Raw genomic sequence first — 20,495 nt, 5'->3', positions numbered from 1 at the left:
GAAGGGGAAAGCGTGACGGGGGAATATCCTCCCCATATGGAAGAGGGCAGCACCGGGCCGTCTAGGCTCAGGCAGGCAGGCCTCTGGGCAGTGGAGCTGAGGAAGTAAATTGAGGCAAACAGGAAGCTGGCACGGGAGAACCAAAGGAATCAACGGCAGACAACGACTATGATTCTCTGTGTGCAAAGGACCGTCAAGACTTGGCCACCTGGAACATCTTGGCCGGCGTGGAGTCCTGGTTAAGAGTGGCAGTTTCTAATCTGGCAAACTGGGATTCATTCCTCATCCCTCCTCCACATGCAGCCAGCTGGGTGACCTTGGGCTAGTCACAGCCCTGATTGCGCTGTTCTCACAGAGCAGTAATATCAGGGCTCTCTCAGCCCAACGGTTTGGCCACCCCTGAAGAGGTCATAGGGTGAGGACCACAAGGCTTGGAATGTCACTTAGTTTATCCCGCCATTTGGGAGACATAGAAGGGACCAAAGGGGGCCTAAAGATTTGTGCGAAGGAGGGAACTGGAGGGTCAGGCCACCTTGATGAGGATTTTCTTCCTGAGCTGTGCCGGCGAGGGCAGCTGGTCAGCGTTGACGTCCACCGGCTTGGTGAGGAGCATGTCCCCGAACACCTTCTTGAAGTGGGACGCCATGTTCCTCTGCTGGACAATGCTGCAGTGGTCCTCAATGGACAGGATGACGGGGAACCTAGGGGGGGGGGAAGGGGCAGATTCAGACCTCTCTGTCGTCCCCCCTTTCTTGGCCCTGACCTGGAGGGCAGCGTGGTGGAGACAGGCAGAATTACTCAGTCTGTTTATTTATTTGTGGATTTTTATACTGCCTCTTTCAGGGTTACTGACTTGAAGCAGTTCGCCACATTTAAACAGAATTACAGTTTGAATAAAGCAATTTAAAACAATTAAAACATTCCGTATACTCATTGGAGTATGGAGAAGAGCCTAATGCTGGGAGCAAAAGAAGAAGGGGACGACAGAGAATGAGGTGGCTGGATGGAGTCACTGAAGCAGTCGGTGCAAATTTAAATGGACTCCGGGGAATGGTAGAGGCAGGAAGGCCTGGAGGATCATTGTCCATGGGGTCGCGATGGGTCGGGCACGACTTTGCAACTCACAACAACATACTCATTGGCTGAAGGCCACATATGATGATGTCATTTCCTGTCACTCACTGGCCCCAACCAATGGCCTGGCAGAAGAGCTCTGTCTTAAAGGTCCTTCGAAACTGAGGAAATTCCTGTAGGGCCTGCAGTTCTGCGGGAGCTCATTCCACCAGGTCGGGGCCAGTGCCGAAAAGATCCTGGCCCTGGTTGAGGCCAAACATACTTCTCTAAGGCCTGGGCTTACCGGTCGGCTCCTTGGGGGATACAGTCAGGTATGCAGGGCCCAGATCCTGAATGGCATTGAAGGTTACAACCGAGCCCTTGAACTTGAGCACCCAGCAGTCCCACGGCTTGCCCCACACCTCCTTTCCTTGTCATCTCCGTCTGGCCTGACGAGCCCAGGATGTGCACACAATCACAGACTCCCACCCATTCCCTCCCCTCTTTAGAAAAGAGGCAAGGCGTTGAGGGGCCTGCTGATGCGGGGGGGGGGGGGGCTTAAAGAAGCATTCAGGGGGTGCCAGGCAGGGTTTCTCCTTGGCTTACTCAGAGGTGGTGAAGGCGTGCTCCTTGATGGTGTGCAGCACGTCGAGGAATTTGATCTTGGAGGTGAGCGTGTGGCCGTGGTAGATGATCGGGAGGTCATCGGGGCCATCCCAACAGTCCACTGCAGCCCGAGAGCACAGAAGATCAGTTAGTTCATGAAGAAGAGGGGATGGATCACCTTTTCTGCCACCCTCACACCTATACAAACACAAGGATGGCATCCCTGGGGGTCCCCCCCCCCTGCAAAGAGCAAAACAGATTCAGAGGCATGATGAATGCCAGAGCCAGGAGGCAACCTCAGGGGAAGGCCTCGGCCTCCCTGCCCTGTGGCTGGCCCTGCAGAGGAACTGGCTGGCCCCTGGGTGAGACGGGAGGCTGGACTGGAGGGACCCTCCCTGGCCTGACCCAGCAGGGCTCTTCTGAGGGTCTTCTCAGGGGAAGGCCTCGGCCTCCCTGCCCTGTGGCTGGCCCTGCAGAGGAACTGGCTGGCCCCTGGGTGAGACGGGAGGCTGGACTGGAGGGACCCTCCCTGGCCTGACCCAGCAGGGCTCTCCTGAGGGTCTTCTCAGGGGAAGGCCTCGGCCTCTCTGCCCTGTGGCTGGCCCTGCAGAGGAACTGGCTGGCCCCTGGGTGAGACGGGAGGCTGGACTGGAGGGACCCTCCCTGGCCTGACCCAGCAGGGCTCTTCTGAGGGTCTTCTCAGGGGAAGGCCTCGGCCTCTCTGCCCTGTGGCTGGCCCTGCAGAGGAACTGGCTGGCCCCTGGTTGAGCCGGGAGGCTGGACTGGAGGGACCCTCCCTGGCTTACCCAGCAGGGCTCTTCTGAGGGTCTTCTCAGGGGAAGGCCTCGGCCTCTCTGCCCTGTGCCTGGCCCTGCAGAGGAACTGGCTGGCCCCTGGGGGAGATGGGAGGCTGGACTGGAGGGACCCTCCCTTCTCTGACCCAGCAGGGCTCTTCTGAGGGTCTTCTCAGGGGAAGGCCTCGGCCTCTCTGCCCTGTGGCTGGCCCTGCAGAGGAACTGGCTGGCCCCTGGTTGAGCCGGGAGGCTGGACTGGAGGGACCCTCCCTGGCCTACCCAGCAGGGCTCTTCTGAGGGTCTTCTCAGGGGAAGGCCTCGGCCTCTCTGCCCTGTGGCTGGCCCTGCAGAGGAACTGGCTGGCCCCTGGGTGAGACGGGAGGCTGGACTGGAGGGACCCTCCCTGGCCTGACCCAGCAGGGCTCTTCTGAGGGTCTTCTCAGGGGAAGGCCTCGGCCTCTCTGCCCTGTGGCTGGCCCTGCAGAGGAACTGGCTGGCCCCTGGGGGAGACGGGAGGCTGGACTGGAGGGACCCTCCCTGGCCTGACCCAGCAGGGCTCTTCTGAGGGTCTTCTCAGGGGAAGGCCTCGGCCTCTCTGCCCTGTGGCTAGCCCTGCAGAGGAACTGGCTGGCCCCTGGTTGAGCCGGGAGGCTGGACTGGAGGGACCCTCCCTGGCCTACCCAGCAGGGCTCTTCTGAGGGTCTTCTCAGGGGAAGGCCTCGGCCTCTCTGCCCTGTGGCTGGCCCTGCAGAGGAACTGGCTGGCCCCTGGGTGAGACGGGAGGCTGGACTGGAGGGACCCTCCCTGGCCTGACCCAGCAGGGCTCTTCTGAGGGTCTTCTCAGGGGAAGGCCTCGGCCTCTCTGCCCTGTGGCTGGCCCTGCAGAGGAACTGGCTGGCCCCTGGGGGAGACGGGAGGCTGGACTGGAGGGACCGTCCCTGGCCTGACCCAGCAGGGCTCTTCTGAGGGTCTTCTCACGGGAAGGCCTCGGCCTCTCTGCCCTGTGGCTGGCCCTGCAGAGGAACTGGCTGGCCCCTGGGGGAGACGGGAGGCTGGACTGGAGGGACCCTCCCTGGCCTGACCCAGCAGGGCTCTTCTGAGGGTCTTCTCAGGGGAAGGCCTCGGCCTCTCTGCCCTGTGGCTGGCCCTGCAGAGGAACTGGCTGGCCCCTGGGGGAGACGGGAGGCTGGACTGGAGGGACCCTCCCTGGCCTGACCCAGCAGGGCTCTTCTGAGGGTCTTCTCAGGGGAAGGCCTCGGCCTCTCTGCCCTGTGGCTGGCCCTGCAGAGGAACTGGCTGGCCCCTGGGGGAGACGGGAGGCTGGACTGGAGGGACCCTCCCTGGCCTGACCCAGCAGGGCTCTTCTGAGGGTCTTCTCAGGGGAAGGCCTCGGCCTCTCTGCCCTGTGGCTGGCCCTGCAGAGGAACTGGCTGTCCCCTGGGTGAGACGGGAGGCTGGACTGGAGGGACCCTCCCTGGCCTGACCCAGCAGGGCTCTTCTGGGGGTCTTCTCAGGGGAAGGCCTCGGCCTCTCTGCCCTGTGGCTGGCCCTGCAGAGGAACTGGCTGGCCCCTGGGTGAGACGGGAGGCTGGACTGGAGGGACCCTCCCTGGCCTGACCCAGCAGGGCTCTTCTGAGGGTCTTCTCAGGGGAAGGCCTCGGCCTCTCTGCCCTGTGGCTGGCCCTGCAGAGGAACTGGCTGGCCCCTGGGGGAGACGGGAGGCTGGACTGGAGGGACCCTCCCTGGCCTGACCCAGCAGGGCTCTTCTGAGGGTCTTCTCAGGGGAAGGCCTCGGCCTCTCTGCCCTGTGGCTGGCCCTGCAGAGGAACTGGCTGTCCCCTGGGTGAGACGGGAGGCTGGACTGGAGGGACCCTCCCTGGCCTGACCCAGCAGGGCTCTTCTGGGGGTCTTCTCAGGGGAAGGCCTCGGCCTCTCTGCCCTGTGGCTGGCCCTGCAGAGGAACTGGCTGGCCCCTGGGTGAGACGGGAGGCTGGACTGGAGGGACCCTCCCTGGCCTGACCCAGCAGGGCTCTTCTGAGGGTCTTCTCAGGGGAAGGCCTCGGCCTCTCTGCCCTGTGGCTGGCCCTGCAGAGGAACTGGCTGGCCCCTGGGTGAGACGGGAGGCTGGACTGGAGGGATCCTCCCTGGCCTGACCCAGCAGGGCTCTTCTGAGGGTCTTCTCAGGGGAAGGCCTCGGCCTCTCTGCCCTGTGGCTGGCCCTGCAGAGGAACTGGCTGGCCCCTGGGTGAGACGGGAGGCTGGACTGGAGGGACCCTCCCTGGCCTGACCCAGCAGGGCTCTTCTGAGGGTCTTCTCAGGGGAAGGCCTCGGCCTCTCTGCCCTGTGGCTGGCCCTGCAGAGGAACTGGCTGGCCCCTGGGGGAGATGGGAGGCTGGACTGGAGGGACCCTCCCTTCTCTGACCCAGCAGGGCTCTTCTGAGGGTCTTCTCAGGGGAAGGCCTCGGCCTCTCTGCCCTGTGGCTGGCCCTGCAGAGGAACTGGCTGGCCCCTGGTTGAGCCGGGAGGCTGGACTGGAGGGACCCTCCCTGGCCTACCCAGCAGGGCTCTTCTGAGGGTCTTCTCAGGGGAAGGCCTCGGCCTCTCTGCCCTGTGGCTGGCCCTGCAGAGGAACTGGCTGGCCCCTGGGTGAGACGGGAGGCTGGACTGGAGGGACCCTCCCTGGCCTGACCCAGCAGGGCTCTTCTGAGGGTCTTCTCAGGGGAAGGCCTCGGCCTCTCTGCCCTGTGGCTGGCCCTGCAGAGGAACTGGCTGGCCCCTGGGTGAGACGGGAGGCTGGACTGGAGGGATCCTCCCTGGCCTGACCCAGCAGGGCTCTTCTGAGGGTCTTCTCAGGGGAAGGCCTCGGCCTCTCTGCCCTGTGGCTGGCCCTGCAGAGGAACTGGCTGGCCCCTGGGTGAGACGGGAGGCTGGACTGGAGGGACCCTCCCTGGCCTGACCCAGCAGGGCTCTTCTGAGGGTCTTCTCAGGGGAAGGCCTCGGCCTCTCTGCCCTGTGGCTGGCCCTGCAGAGGAACTGGCTGGCCCCTGGGGGAGACGGGAGGCTGGACTGGAGGGACCCTCCCTGGCCTGACCCAGCAGGGCTCTTCTGAGGGTCTTCTCAGGGGAAGGCCTCGGCCTCTCTGCCCTGTGGCTGGCCCTGCAGAGGAACTGGCTGGCCCCTGGTTGAGCCGGGAGGCTGGACTGGAGGGACCCTCCCTGGCCTACCCAGCAGGGCTCTTCTGAGGGTCTTCTCAGGGGAAGGCCTCGGCCTCTCTGCCCTGTGGCTGGCCCTGCAGAGGAACTGGCTGGCCCCTGGGGGAGACGGGAGGCTGGACTGGAGGGACCCTCCCTGGCCTGACCCAGCAGGGCTCTTCTGAGGGTCTTCTCAGGGGAAGGCCTCGGCCTCTCTGCCCTGTGGCTGGCCCTGCAGAGGAACTGGCTGGCCCCTGGGGGAGACGGGAGGCTGGACTGGAGGGACCCTCCCTGGCCTGACCCAGCAGGGCTCTTCTGAGGGTCTTCTCACGGGAAGGCCTCGGCCTCTCTGCCCTGTGGCTGGCCCTGCAGAGGAACTGGCTGGCCCCTGGGGGAGACGGGAGGCTGGACTGGAGGGACCCTCCCTGGCCTGACCCAGCAGGGCTCTTCTGAGGGTCTTCTCAGGGGAAGGCCTCGGCCTCTCTGCCCTGTGGCTGGCCCTGCAGAGGAACTGGCTGGCCCCTGGGGGAGACGGGAGGCTGGACTGGAGGGACCCTCCCTGGCCTGACCCAGCAGGGCTCTTCTGAGGGTCTTCTCAGGGGAAGGCCTCGGCCTCTCTGCCCTGTGGCTGGCCCTGCAGAGGAACTGGCTGGCCCCTGGGGGAGACGGGAGGCTGGACTGGAGGGACCCTCCCTGGCCTGACCCAGCAGGGCTCTTCTGAGGGTCTTCTCAGGGGAAGGCCTCGGCCTCTCTGCCCTGTGGCTGGCCCTGCAGAGGAACTGGCTGTCCCCTGGGTGAGACGGGAGGCTGGACTGGAGGGACCCTCCCTGGCCTGACCCAGCAGGGCTCTTCTGGGGGTCTTCTCAGGGGAAGGCCTCGGCCTCTCTGCCCTGTGGCTGGCCCTGCAGAGGAACTGGCTGGCCCCTGGGGGAGACGGGAGGCTGGACTGGAGGGACCCTCCCTGGCCTGACCCAGCAGGGCTCTTCTGAGGGTCTTCTCAGGGGAAGGCCTCGGCCTCTCTGCCCTGTGGCTGGCCCTGCAGAGGAACTGGCTGTCCCCTGGGTGAGACGGGAGGCTGGACTGGAGGGACCCTCCCTGGCCTGACCCAGCAGGGCTCTTCTGGGGGTCTTCTCAGGGGAAGGCCTCGGCCTCTCTGCCCTGTGGCTGGCCCTGCAGAGGAACTGGCTGGCCCCTGGGTGAGACGGGAGGCTGGACTGGAGGGACCCTCCCTGGCCTGACCCAGCAGGGCTCTTCTGAGGGTCTTCTCAGGGGAAGGCCTCGGCCTCTCTGCCCTGTGGCTGGCCCTGCAGAGGAACTGGCTGGCCCCTGGGTGAGACGGGAGGCTGGACTGGAGGGATCCTCCCTGGCCTGACCCAGCAGGGCTCTTCTGAGGGTCTTCTCAGGGGAAGGCCTCGGCCTCTCTGCCCTGTGGCTGGCCCTGCAGAGGAACTGGCTGGCCCCTGGGTGAGACGGGAGGCTGGACTGGAGGGACCCTCCCTGGCCTGACCCAGCAGGGCTCTTCTGAGGGTCTTCTCAGGGGAAGGCCTCGGCCTCTCTGTCCTGTGGCTGGCCCTGCAGAGGAACTGGCTGGCCCCTGGGTGAGACGGGAGGCTGGACTGGAGGGACCCTCCCTGGCCTGACCCAGCAGGGCTCTTCTGGGGGTCTTCTCAGGGGAAGGCCTCGGCCTCTCTGCCCTGTGGCTGGCCCTGCAGAGGAACTGGCTGGCCCCTGGGGGAGATGGGAGGCTGGACTGGAGGGACCCTCCCTTCTCTGACCCAGCAGGGCTCTTCTGAGGGTCTTCTCAGGGGAAGGCCTCGGCCTCTCTGCCCTGTGGCTGGCCCTGCAGAGGAACTGGCTGGACCCTGGTTGAGCCGGGAGGCTGGACTGGAGGGACCCTCCCTGGCCTACCCAGCAGGGCTCTTCTGAGGGTCTTCTCAGGGGAAGGCCTCGGCCTCTCTGCCCTGTGGCTGGCCCTGCAGAGGAACTGGCTGGCCCCTGGGTGAGACGGGAGGCTGGACTGGAGGGACCCTCCCTGGCCTGACCCAGCAGGGCTCTTCTGAGGGTCTTCTCAGGGGAAGGCCTCGGCCTCTCTGCCCTGTGGCTGGCCCTGCAGAGGAACTGGCTGGCCCCTGGGTGAGACGGGAGGCTGGACTGGAGGGACCCTCCCTGGCCTGACCCAGCAGGGCTCTTCTGAGGGTCTTCTCAGGGGAAGGCCTCGGCCTCTCTGTCCTGTGGCTGGCCCTGCAGAGGAACTGGCTGGCCCCTGGGTGAGACGGGAGGCTGGACTGGAGGGGCCCTCCCTGGCCTGACCCAGCAGGGCTCTCCTGAGGGTCTTCTCAGGGGAAGGCCTCGGCCTCTCTGCCCTGTGGCTGGCCCTGCAGAGGAACTGGCTGGCCCCTGGGTGAGACGGGAGGCTGGACTGGAGGGACCCTCCCTGGCCTGACCCAGCAGGGCTCTCCTGAGGGTCTTCTCAGGGGAAGGCCTTGGCCTCCCTGCCCTGTGGCTGGCCCTGCAGAGGAACTGGCTGGCCCCTGGGTGAGACGGGAGGCTGGACTGGAGGGACCCTCCCTGGCCTGACCCAGCAGGGCTCTCCTGAGGGTCTTCTCAGGGGAAGGCGGCCTCTCTGCCCTGTAGCTGGCCCTGCAGAGGAACTGGCTGGCCCCTGGGTGAGACGGGAGGCTGGACTGGAGGGACCCTCCCTGGCCTGACCCAGCAGGGCTCTTCTGAGGGTCTTCTCAGGGGAAGGCCTTGCCCTCTCTGCCCTGTGGCTGGCCCTGCAGAGGAACTGGCTGGCCCCTGGGTGAGACGGGAGGCTGGACTGGAGGGGCCCTCCCTGGCCTGACCCAGCAGGGCTCTTCTGAGGGTCTTCTCAGGGGAAGGCCTCGGACTTTCTGCCCTGTGGCTGGCCCTGCAGAGGAACTGGCTGGCCCCTGGGTGAGACGGGAGGCTGGACTGGAGGGACCCTCCCTGGCTCTTCTTATGATATGAACAGAGCCCCAAACCCAACACGGAAGGACAGATGATGTCACTCACATTCAATGCAACGGCAACCCATGCGGAGGCAGCGTGCGTATGCTTCCAGAGAGGACTCACTTGAGAACTGGTCTCCGGTGAGATACCTGGGAGAGGAAGAGAAGGGACTGAACCACGTGGTGGGCAGAACTTCCTGTGCGACTCACAGCTTCCTGCAGGTCCCTGGTCATATCCCCGAGCAAATGATGCCACGGACATGCTTACGTGTTATGGGAGGATGAAATCCAATACTGAGATAACGGGTAATTCATTTCATCCGTCACCACCCGCTCGTACTTGGAGTCCATGACCATGTTTTCTTTCGAGAACAGGAATGTCAGGAACTGGTGGAAAGAAGAGAAGAAGTAGTTAGAAATCCAGGAAGAGGGAGAGAAAAAGATGAGTCACCTCTGGGGCAGAAGAGCAAGATGAGAGTCTGGACTCTAGCCTGATCCAGATACTTGGTGACCCTCCAGGTGTTGCTGGCCACTGGGATTCCACTGATATGCAAAAAACAATTTTGAGGACTCCCGTGACTACTGTGACTTTCTCCCCTGGCTTACGAGCAGGAATCAAGTCCAGTAGCACATGATTTCTGGGGTCCAAGGTTTTGAGAGTCAAAGTGAGACAAGTCAGAATGGAGATATAAGGGAGCAGGAATCTCCATTCCTAATCGTATCTGATGAAGTGAACTTTGACTCACAAAAGTTTATCACTCCAAAATCCTGTTGAAGGTGCTGGATTCAAATCTAGCACATCTACTGAAGACCAACACAGCCGCTATCTGAGACTATCATCCAGCACAAGAGACATTTTAATTGTATTTTTTTTAAATCCCAGAGCCCCATATTTGTTAAATTTATATGCAGAAGAGATGGGGAGAACTCTCTTAAGAATTTGATTAGGAGGAAAAGGAGAAAACCTGGACGCTTATCCACCCATCTTGTTATTATATTTTATAACGTACAGTGCAAAGTAGTTCTTAAACTGGTATGCAGAACCGTTTTAGCTTTCTTTTTCTGTTTGCCTGTTTCTTCTTTCTCAACAATCACATTTTGGAAGCTTTTGGCAAGTCCAGAGTGGACAACCCCTGGAGATCCGGGGGAGGGCCGTATTTGGGGAAGGGAGCGACCTCAGCAGGGGGTGAATTATCCTAATATGGGCCCTGCCAGTCAGCATTCAGACTGGTTTCCCCCCAGTTGCTTGAGGGCCAGATAGGAGGCCTGGACGGGCCAGATCCAAGCACTGAGCTACATGTCAATGTCTGATTACACCGGAGGTGGCCACACTGTGGCTCTTCAGATGTCCATGGACTACAATTCCCATGATCCCCTCCCAGCACAGGGGCTCATGGGACTTGTAGTCCATGGACATCTGGAGAGCCACAGTTTGGCCACTCCTGGATTACATCATGCTGGGTCTGAGAACCGGGACTACTCAGATTCCAAAAAGCATACACAGAATTTCTAGTTGTTATCTCAGAAGAAGGGAGAGATGGAGATCTGGGTGAGAAAGGCCCTACTGTTGCTGGGGTGTCCGGGACCTCCTTCACTCCACCCTTCCCCACGCACTCTTCCAGGCAGTGCTGAACAAAGAGGTCTCCTGGCAACCCCTGCCCCAGCTTACCCACCTCGTCCAGCTGGAAGAAAGGTTCAGTCATGTCGCTGAAGGGGTCCTGCAGATAACTGCACAGGTATTCTCGAACTCGGGCAATGTCGGTCGCCCAGGGTTCCTAGAGGAAGGGCAGGGGGTTACAAGGCAACCACAAGAGGGGGCAGATTCTGGGATGGGCATCTCATCACTGAGAATCAGTTCCACACTGGCTTTGGCTTGGGCCTCAGCCTGCACTGCAGGTAAGCAAGAAGGCAGCAACTGCCATAAGAACATGGGAGAGGCCATGTTGGATCAGGTCAATGGCCCATCTATTCCAACACTCTGTGTCACACAGTGGCCAAAACCCAAGGGCTTTGGGAAGCACACCAGCATCACAAGCTGCATGAGCCAGGAAACCTTCTTATCCTTCATGAATCTATCAAATCATCTTTTCAAACTATTTATTCCAGTAGCCGTCACTACGTACTCTGGCAATGAATTCCACATTTTTAATCACTCTCCATGTAAAGTGGTATTTCCTTTTGTTTCTGTTGAACCTACTGCCCATCAGCTTCACTGGACAACCTCGAGTTCTAGTCTTTTGGGAGAGGGAGAAAAATCCCTCTCTGTTCACTCTCTCCAGCCCACGTATCATTGGACAGACCTCTACGATGTTCCCCCTTAGTCATCTCTGTACGTTTTCCAGTTCTGTGACCAGAACTATCCACAGTATTCCACGTGACAGCCACATCTTTACAGGGGCATCATAACACTGGTTGTTTTCTTCTCCGTCACCTTCCAAGTAATCTTGAACACAGAGTTTGCAGCAACCGGAGCTTGACATTTGGATCGAGCTATTCACTACGACCCCAAGATCTTTTTCATTCTCAGCCTCAGCAAGTTCAGCCTTCAAGCCCCTCTCTTTGAACCTACCTTCTGGTCATACTGCAGAAACTTCTGGAAATCATACAAGGATATCTGGCAGAGCTCTGGCCGGTCCACATTTCTGGGAGAGACGGTTAAAAGTTAAGAACACAATTTCTTCACATCAGTACCCCTTGGACACTTACACTGGCAAACACACGCCGGGTGTTTCTGGAAGTCGGAGCAGAAGGGTCCTGGAATTACCCAAGCAGGGGTAGTCAAACTGCGGCCCTCCAGATGTCCATGGACTACAATTCCCATGAGCACCTGCCAGCAAATGCTGGCAGGGGCTCATGGGAATTGTAGTCCATGGGCATCTGGAGGGCCGCAGTTTGAGTACCCCTGCAACGAAGTCTTGGGTGATTTTTCTTGCTTGCAGGAAACCCAACCACGCTCACTTCCAAGAGCTTCTCACCCCAGCTATGGACCACCCAACAGACACACAAACCTAGGAGCCCAACCCTGGAACAGACCTAGAGGACAACTGCGTCCAAACCCCAGTCTTTCTCAACTTTTTTACTGCTGAGAAACCCCTGAAAGATTCTTCAGGCTCTGAGAAACCCCAGAAGGGGCACGATCCTTCAGAATATGGTTGGGAAACAAAGCTGTGGACATGCCCACCCGGGGCGCCTCCCCTTCCCACCCTCTCCAGGCCCATCTTTGGCCATTTTTGGGAGGGGTGGGTGGGTTGAAATGACCATATGTGGTCATACCACCCAATAAATGCTTAACAATTTTTTTAAAATGTATAAAAAATTAATCAACTCCCACTCATCTGGGAAACCATTCCAGAGTCATCAAGAAACCCCAGGGTTTCATAAAACCCTGGTTGAGAAAACCCACCATATAGAATCACAGAATCACAGAATCCTAGTTGGAAGGGGCCATACAGGCCATCTAGTCCAACCCCCTGCTCAACGCAGGATCAGCCCTAAGCATCCTAAAGCATCCAAGAAAAGTGTGTATCCAACCTTTGCTTGAAGACTGCCAGTGAGGGGGAGCTCAGGCCATACTCAGGACCTAGCTGCATCAGTTACAGGCACATCCCATTGCTTTCAATTTAATACAAGCCATGCCTCGCAAACAGGGCCCTTCTACTGTCTACAAGGAGTAAAGGAGTCAATGAGCACGCGAGAGAATCCGTGAACACAAACTAGACATAAGAAACCTGATTGCAACTGTTCTACCAAAACGGGGAGGGGGGAGCAAAAACAAAATTTAGAAGGGAATATACAACATGAACGTGTTGTAAGATTCAAGCATACATGTCACTCTGGCTTAAACAGAGACTTGAGTTTCCTTATTCATTCTAATATCCAAATAGCTTCTACAAGACCTACTCTTTAGAAATTTGCATGGGCTACTATTAACATGGCCTATCAGTACTAATATCAGTTCATTTCCACTTGAACTTCTGACAACTTCTTCCTGATTTGACTTCATCTTCCTTATCAGTTTGTTAACTGTTAATCCAGTTCTAGGAATTTACACAGAGAATGGACACCTAGGAAGACTCAGGATTCACACCCGTCTCTCTGCCTCACCCCCCCCCCCAAACCTTCCCTTTAAATATAATTCCAAGTTTCACTTCGTCTACTTAGGGCAGGGGTAGTCAAACTGCGGCCCTCCAGATGTCCATGGACTAAAATTCCCAGGAGCCCCTGCCAGCGAATGCTGGCAGGGGCTCCTGGGAATTTTAGTCCATGGACATCTGGAGGGCCGCAGTTTGACTACCCCTGACTTAGGGAGTGAGTGGTGCCTTATAAAAACTCATGCTGAAATAAATATAATTAATCTTTAAGCTGCCCCACGAGACTTCTCTTTTCTTTAGCTATGACAGACCCAAGGCCAAACTGGATGCTCCAGAAGCCATGGGCTCAACCTGTCACCCAACCTCTCCCAGTCCCCCATGCCTTGTGGCTGTGTGACATTTTAATAAAACATCACCAAGATCTTGTTTAAAGGACAACGGCAGCCAAGCGAAGCTTTAGGATGATTAGGGCTGACCCTGCGTTGAGCAGGGGGTTGGACTAGATGGCCTGTGTGGCCCCTTCCAACTCTATGATTCTATGATTCTGTGACCCACATCAATTGTTGAGGCACAGTCAGTTCCTTTGCCCTGCTTTCCCAATAGCTCTGCATGAGAACCGAGAACCATCTTGGCAGCTGCCCTTGAAATCTCTCCCGGCTTGTCAACACCCTTCCTGACCTGTGCTCCACAGAAGCATGCGCATTTGTGCAAACACACAGCCCATCCCACAGCCTGGCCTGCCTCCCCAGCAGGAAAAGCAGCTTTCCTTTGTACTCACCGCAAGGGGAAAGACAATTCCAGCTGTTCAATGATCTGTCAATCAAAAGAGCAAAAGGAAACAGCCGTCAATGCAAGCAAGAGGACAGCAGATGCCAATCTCTGGGGACGAACCACGCTGATTTTGAAACAGCATTATTTATTTTATTTATTTGCTTGTTAGATTTTTACTGGAGTCCATGAGAAATGGGAGGCAGCACTGATTTGGGCACAGGGCTTCTGCTTGAAGAAAGGGAAATGGAGCCAAGGAGAGACTCCCAGGCCTGACCCAGATGGCCCAGGTAAGCCTGAATTCCTCAGCCAGGTCGACCCTGGACGGTATGAAAGAGAACCAGAATCACACAGAGTGAGAAGAAACCACCAAAGGCCATCCAGTCCACCCCCCCCCCCCACTTTCTTGGAGACTTAAAAATCACACCCTCCTGACTGGGGCTCATCCAGTCCCCTCCTAAAAACTCCCAATGAAGGCGACTCCATCCTCCTCCGTGACAGCCAATTCCACCCACGAACAGCCCTCCCCGTCAGAAAATGCTTTCTAAGATTAAAGCGGAACCTTCTCTCCCGTAAAACTGCTCTGAGTCCTAATCTCCAAAGCCACCCTAAACAAACTGGCCCCCTTAGATGGGAGACCACCAAGGAAGGCCAGATCACCAGCAGAGGCAGGCAATGGCCAAACTGGGGCTCTCCGGATGTCCACAGACTACGATTCCCACAAGCTCATGGGCATCTTAGTCCATGGACAACTGGAGATTCAGTCTGGCCACCCTAGCGTAAGGGGTTGCCATTAACTGTCTGGGACGTGATGGCCCCTTCCAAGACAATCCAGAGCCTCATCCATGGGGCTGAGAGGTACTTCCTGGATGACGAGGAAGGAGACCCTTTTGAAAAGATCGTTCACCTCTGCCAGAGCCCCCAAGAGGTGTTCAACTCCACCCCTCTACACCGTACTGGATGGGGCAGGACAGTTCGCTGCCTAACCCCCCCTCTTCCTGCACCCAACAGCAGTGCTTTCTCCACCCATAATTTTGGACGGGCCATCTGGCTACTGAATTCAGATATGTGTTTGCTTCATTTCCAGATCAGCCCTAGAGCCCATGAACTCCAGCTTCAGCCTGACTCCCGAGTAGCCAAGTCTTTGGGATCAGGTGGCATCGACAGGAATCTGTCCGCTGCAGGCTCCCGTAGGTTCTTACTGATCTCTGGGCATCAAACATCAGGTTTTTGTAGAAATGTGCAAAGTGGCTGAAATTCATTTCGGTCCGGACTTCCACTTCCTTTAGAGAAAAGAAGAAGAAAGAGTGTCAAGGCAAGAGGGCTGGACTGGACAAAGGGAAGCCCCTGACCAGGTCTCGAGGACTGGAAAAAAGACGACAGTATTCTCTGCAGGGGCTTCTTCCCCCACAAGGGCTTGGCTGGACAGAGAAAAGGGTCAGGGATGTTAAGGAGTTAGGTAGTCAGCCTGGATCCTGTGAGTCCTGAATTCAAATCTCCACTTGGCATCGAAGCTTGTTGTGTGATCTGGGACAAGTGACTTTCCCTTGGCTTGTGAAGATAAAGTAGGGAGAGGACAACCATGCAAGCTCCCCTGGGATTCTTGGGAGAAGGATGGGATAAAATGTGATAGGACAGATGGAAGAATGGGGAGAGGAAAGGAAGAAAGAGCACAGGAGGAGGAAGAAGAAGAAGAAGAGGAAGAGGAAGAAGAGTTGGTTCTTATATGCCGCTTTTCCCTACCCAAAGGAGGCTCAAAGCGGCTTACAGTCGCCTTCCCTTCCTCTCCCCACAACAGACACCCTGTCAGGTGGGTGAGGCTGAGAGAGCCCTGATATTCCTGCTCGGTCAGAACAGCTTTATCAGTGCCGTGGGGAGCCCAAGGTCACCCAGCCGGCTGCATGTGGGGGAGCGCAGAATCAAACCCGGCTCACCAGACTGGAGGGGAGGGGAGGGGGAGCAAGGGGATGGGAAAGGGCAGGAGGAGAGCAGGGGAGAGGTTAAGGGAGAGGATGGGAGGCAAGATGTAAGGAGGGAAGAGGAAAAGATATGTGGGAGAGGGAAGGAGGGGAGGGGAGGGGAGGGGAGGAATGGAGGGGAGGGGAATGTAGGAGAAGAGAGGGGAGGGGGCGAGAGGAGAGGAGATCTTCTCACCAGAAGTTTGTCCCGCAGAAATCTCATGTTAGGCACACGGTAGTTGACCTGGGGCAAGAGAGCCTTCAGATCCTTGGGGGTGACGCTGCAACACACAGAATGGGGAAAGGATATGAAAATAGAGCCATGCAAATAATAAAAAGCCTTCTATCAGCAAACTGACTTTCTTCTGGACTTCTTCTCCCCTCCTCAACTGAATCTGCTGCTGGGCTTGTGCAGGTCCAGCCACAGGGCAGAGAGGCCGAGGCCTTCCCAAGAGGGACCCTGCGGGATCAGGCCAGGGAGGGTCCATCTAGTCCAGCACCCTGTCTCCCACGATGGCCACCCAGTTCCTCTAAAGAGTCTACAAAGGGGCATAGAAGCTGAGGCCTTCTCCTGATGTTGCCTCCTGGCTCTGGGATTTAGAGGTTGACTGCCTCTGAATGTGGAGGCTCCCTTCAGTCACCATGGTTAGACTCTCCCATTAATGTATCTGATCCCCTTTAAAAGCTGCTTGTCCTTGTGGCCATCCAAAGAACACGAGAAGAGAAAGCGATTTGTCTCTTTTCTAAACCGTCAAGACTCTTTCAGCCTTTCCTTCTGGCTTTAAGGCCAAAGATCTGGAGTAGAAATGTTTAGTCCAGGGACACCTTTAAGGCCAACTAAGTTTTTTTCAGGGTCTAAGCTTCTCTCTGCGTGTGCACACTTCTTCAGATACAAACATGTACATGAAAGCTTAATGAGACTTTCATAGAATCCTAGAGAGGGAAGGGACCTCTAGGGTCATCTAGTCCAACCCCCTGCACTAGGCAGGAAACTCACAACTTGTTGGTCTTAAAGATGCTGCTGGACTCAAATTCTCTTCTTCTGCTTCAGACCAACACAAAGGTCAGGAGGGACCTTTTCCCAGCAGACTGGCAAGGTGGGGGGGGGAGTTCAGAGGAACAGGCTGTGGATGACCGTCCCTTGAATCGTTATTTGCCATGTCTCAGTAAATTCGACGTGGCCCTTGAGAAGAGGCACATTCTAAAGCTAAGCAAACAAGCGGGATGACTGTTGACAGACCAAGGGGTTATGAGGCCACATGGATGCGGGCCAGAGAGGCAGAGAACACCCTGCCTCAAGCACCGTGGAAGGCATTCAGAAAGCCAAAGGTGGGTGGGTGGTTTTGCAAGTGGCAGTCACAGTTATGATCGATGCAGATCACCGGCCCTCCAAGCCAGCCTGAGACTCCTAGAATCCTAGAGTGGGAAGGGGCCATGCAGGCCATCCAGTCCCACCCCCTGCTCAGTGCAGGATCAGCCTCCAGCATCCAGGAGAAGGATCTGTCCAGCCGCTGCTTGAAGACTGACAGTGAGGGGGAGCTCCCCACCTCCTTAGGCCGCCCCTTCCACTGCTGAACTAGACTCCTAGAATCCTAGAGTGGGAAGGGGCCATGCAGGCCATCTAGTCCCACCCCCTGCTCAGTGCAGGATCAGCCTCAAGCATCCAGGAGAAGGATCTGTCCAGCCACTGCTTAAAGACGGCCAGTGAGGGGGAGCTCCCCACCTCCTCAGGCAGCCCCTTCCACTGCTGAACTAGACTCCTAGAATCCTAGAGTGGGAAGGGGCCATGCAGGCCATCTAGTCCCACCCCCTGCTCAGTGCAGGATCAGCCTCCGGCATCCAGGAGAAGGATCTGTCCAGCCGCTGCTTGAAGACGGCCAGTGAGGGGGAGCTCCCCACCTCCTTAGGCAGCCCCTTCCACTGCTGAACTAGACTCCTAGAATCCCAGAGTGGGAAGGGGCCATGCAGGCCATCTAGTCCCACCCCCTGCTCAGTGCAGGATCGGCCTCCAGCATCCAGGAGAAGGATCTGTCCAGCTGAAGATGGACCAAATGGCTCTATGGAATTATATTTGTTTGGAGTCCTCCCCACTCCAGCCCTTTCCCAGGCTCTCCCCGCCCCAATTCTCCGGGCCTTCCCTCTTCCTTGCGTTGGCCTCCCTACTTGAGCTGCTGGATTCACGCAGCCAGCCATGACCAGAGGTGGATCGGAGGGAGAAGGGGAAGCTAAGAGCTGGCTTTGCAAGCCCAGGGGGTGACTGGCCCAGAGGCCAAGGCAGGCCACGGAAGCCACAGCTGCTGAAATCTGAGGGTCAGAGACTGCCCCTAAGGTTGTACAGACTTCCTTTCTGCCCCTTTAACAAGGCTCAGCATACAGATATCTGCAGGGTCATGCGTGTGTGGTGCTGGTCCCAACAAGTCCCAAATGACATCCAGCAACACCAGGAAGGGGCTTTCAAGGCACCCTATGTTTCACCACCCAAAGGAGTCTCAAAGCAGATTACAATCGCCTTCTCTTCCTCTCCCCACAACAGACATCTTGTGGGGCTGAGAGCTCTATTGGAACTGCTCTGTAAGGACAGCTCTAACAGGACTGTGACTAGCCCAAGGTCATCCGGCAGGCTTCATGTGGAGGAGGAGCGGGGAATCAAACCAAGCTGTCCAGACTAGAGGCCACCCCTCTTACCCACGATGCCACGCTGGCTCTCTCAGAGGTGGTTTCCCAGCGCCTTCCAAGGAACCCCAGCCCTCCTACGTCTCTCACAAGAATCTTGATATGTCTTTATACTTAATAAAATAAATCCAGACTGATGAAACTGTGTTTTTTAATCCTGAACTGAAAATCAGTTTAATATGAAATATGTAACGGGATTAAAACCAACTGCTGCACACATTGAGTTGGCTGGAAACGGCCTGTGCGATCCAACACGTCTCAGAGGGCGCTAGGGAGGGCAGAAGCATCTGGCCATCCAAACTGGATTAAGGCGTTTGGTTTGTAGAGCCTCCCGCTGCCTGGCTAAGGCGGGCTTTTGATAAAATTATGCCCCTGGGATGAAATTAAGCATCGGATGATGCAGCACCAAGCAGACGATCTGAATGTGTTTTGTCAGGAGACCCAAATGGGAATGGTCCTCAGTGAGACTCGAATTAATCCTACCGGGATTAAAAACGAGAGCCTGGGGTACAAAAAAACCCGAATGAGATTAAAGCACTTTAAAATGGACCCAGCGGGAAATGAAAAGAACACGGGACACTGTGCAAACTGCACCGAATCATCTCTGAGCATCACAGCAAATCTTCAGTCCAGCAACAGTGGGTGGGAAGGCAGAGAGGTCTAAACGGCAGGCAGGGCTGGGAGGAAAAAATCCCTTCTCTCTCCACCTTCTCCCGGGTTCGCCCTTCCAAACTTCCTGCCTCCACACCCTGCACTTCCTGAAGAGACCTCCAGCCCCTGCTGCCCCACATCCTGTTTACAGACTGCTGGCACACGGACCACCGCCCCGCCTGACTGCAGTGTAGCAGAGTAGCCGTGCCCCGTGCGCTATTTTACACCAAGGTAGCAAACTGCTTGCTCGGATTGTGTCCTGTCTGCCTGCTCTTAAGCATCTTTGTTTTAGAGAAACTGTTTCGTGGTCAGGTATGATTTTAGCCCTGTTGACTGTGTGTGTGTGTGGAAGGACTCTGCTTTGTGGAAACCTCCAGCCAGTCTCCCCTGCATGGTGCAGGAGAAAACGACAACATTCACGCCCTAGGCGAGTTCATCAAAACCATCCGCACACACCGGGAAAGCCCATTTCGCTATTGTCATTAACGGCCATTTGTAATGAGATTTAAGCTAGCAGCTCTCACAGTACGTTGGGTCAGGGAGGTCTGTAAGCTAATTAACCACTGGATTTGCAGTTTAGCAGCTCCAATGGGGTGCCCAGAGCTTTAATTAATTAATTTATTATATTATATTATATTTATATACCGCCCTCCCCAAGGGCTCAGGGCGGTTGTCACAGAGAACCTTCCTGCTGGACTTCTCACCAGATCTTGGAAACTAAGCAGGCTGGCTCTGACGTGCAGATTGGAACCCAGAGCCCTCTGGACAGCATCCTGGAGAGGAGACGACTGAGAGTGGATCTGATAGCCATCTTCAAGTATTTATAAGGCTGCCATGTGGAGGATGGAGCAGAGTTGTTCTCTCTTGCCCCAGAGGGACAGATCAAAACCAATGGGATGAAATTAATGCAAAAGAAATTCTGTCTCAACATCCGGAAGAAGTTCCTGACAGTCAGAGCGGTTTCTCCCAGGCTTCCTCGGGAGGTGGTGGGTTAAACAGAGGCTGGAGAGCCATCTGACGGAGAGGCTGATTCTGTGAAGGCTCAAGGGGATGGCAGGTGACAGTGGATGAGCGATGGAGTTGTGAGTGTCCTGCATAGTGCAGGGGGTTGGACTAGATGACCCAGGAGGTCCCTTCCAACTCTGTTATTTTATGATTCTAGCATTTGAGCCCACAACCCCGGTTGCATGTGGAAAGGGTCTGTGGCTGAATACCTGCTTTGCAGGCAGAAGGTTCTGGGTTCAGCTCCAGCATCTCCAGTCAGCATGTGGGGAAAGGTCTGCCACAACTTGAGACCCACTGCCGGTTAGAGGACAGGACAGTGAGGTACAAGGAACAGCGGCCCTCCTGTGTGACCAAAGGACGTCCTTCTTCAGCCAAAAAGACAACTTGTGGAATTCACATTCGCAGGAAGGGGTGACGGCTACAAGCACAGGCAGCGCCAAGAGGGGACTGGAGAAACTTAGAGCAAAGGTCCACAAGTGGCTATTAATGGGGGGGGGCGGGGAGAGTTATCGGCTGCCGATTAGGCTTTGGAGCATGTTGTTATTTGCAAGGGGTTTTATTTAATGAGGTTTTATTCTGCTTGTTAGCTGCCAAGAGCCGGTCACGGGAGTGGCGGATAGCAGCTGAATTATAAATAAAAACAAAAAATGAATCAAGGTAGATAAGGAATACTCTGTCCAGGTCAGTGTTGCTCCGTATCCTTTGAGCTGGGGGGATTAAGAGTGTGTGTGTGTGT

General features: G+C 56.8%; 1 protein-coding gene across 1 annotated transcript in view; it reads right to left on the bottom strand.

Annotated features, from left to right (window-relative positions):
• LOC143844352 (1-phosphatidylinositol 4,5-bisphosphate phosphodiesterase gamma-1-like) overlaps positions 1-20,495 on the bottom strand; it is a 64,783-nt gene that overhangs the window by 23,275 nt on the left and 21,013 nt on the right. Inside the window, exons 5-13 of the mRNA XM_077351317.1 lie at positions 15,627-15,711; positions 14,675-14,755; positions 13,483-13,517; positions 11,183-11,255; positions 10,287-10,388; positions 8,882-9,000; positions 8,678-8,763; positions 1,660-1,780; positions 533-701 (exon numbers count right to left, since the gene is read on the bottom strand). Coding sequence (XP_077207432.1) covers positions 533-701; positions 1,660-1,780; positions 8,678-8,763; positions 8,882-9,000; positions 10,287-10,388; positions 11,183-11,255; positions 13,483-13,517; positions 14,675-14,755; positions 15,627-15,711 — 871 coding nt within the window. The remainder of the gene's footprint in view (positions 1-532; positions 702-1,659; positions 1,781-8,677; positions 8,764-8,881; positions 9,001-10,286; positions 10,389-11,182; positions 11,256-13,482; positions 13,518-14,674; positions 14,756-15,626; positions 15,712-20,495) is intronic.

The sequence above is a fragment of the Paroedura picta genome, chromosome 9 (genome assembly GCF_049243985.1).
Source record: "Paroedura picta isolate Pp20150507F chromosome 9, Ppicta_v3.0, whole genome shotgun sequence".
Classification (NCBI taxonomy): Eukaryota; Metazoa; Chordata; class Lepidosauria; order Squamata; family Gekkonidae; genus Paroedura; species Paroedura picta.
Note: the sequence above shows the minus strand (reverse complement) of the source record. Positions and strands in the feature narration are given on the sequence as shown.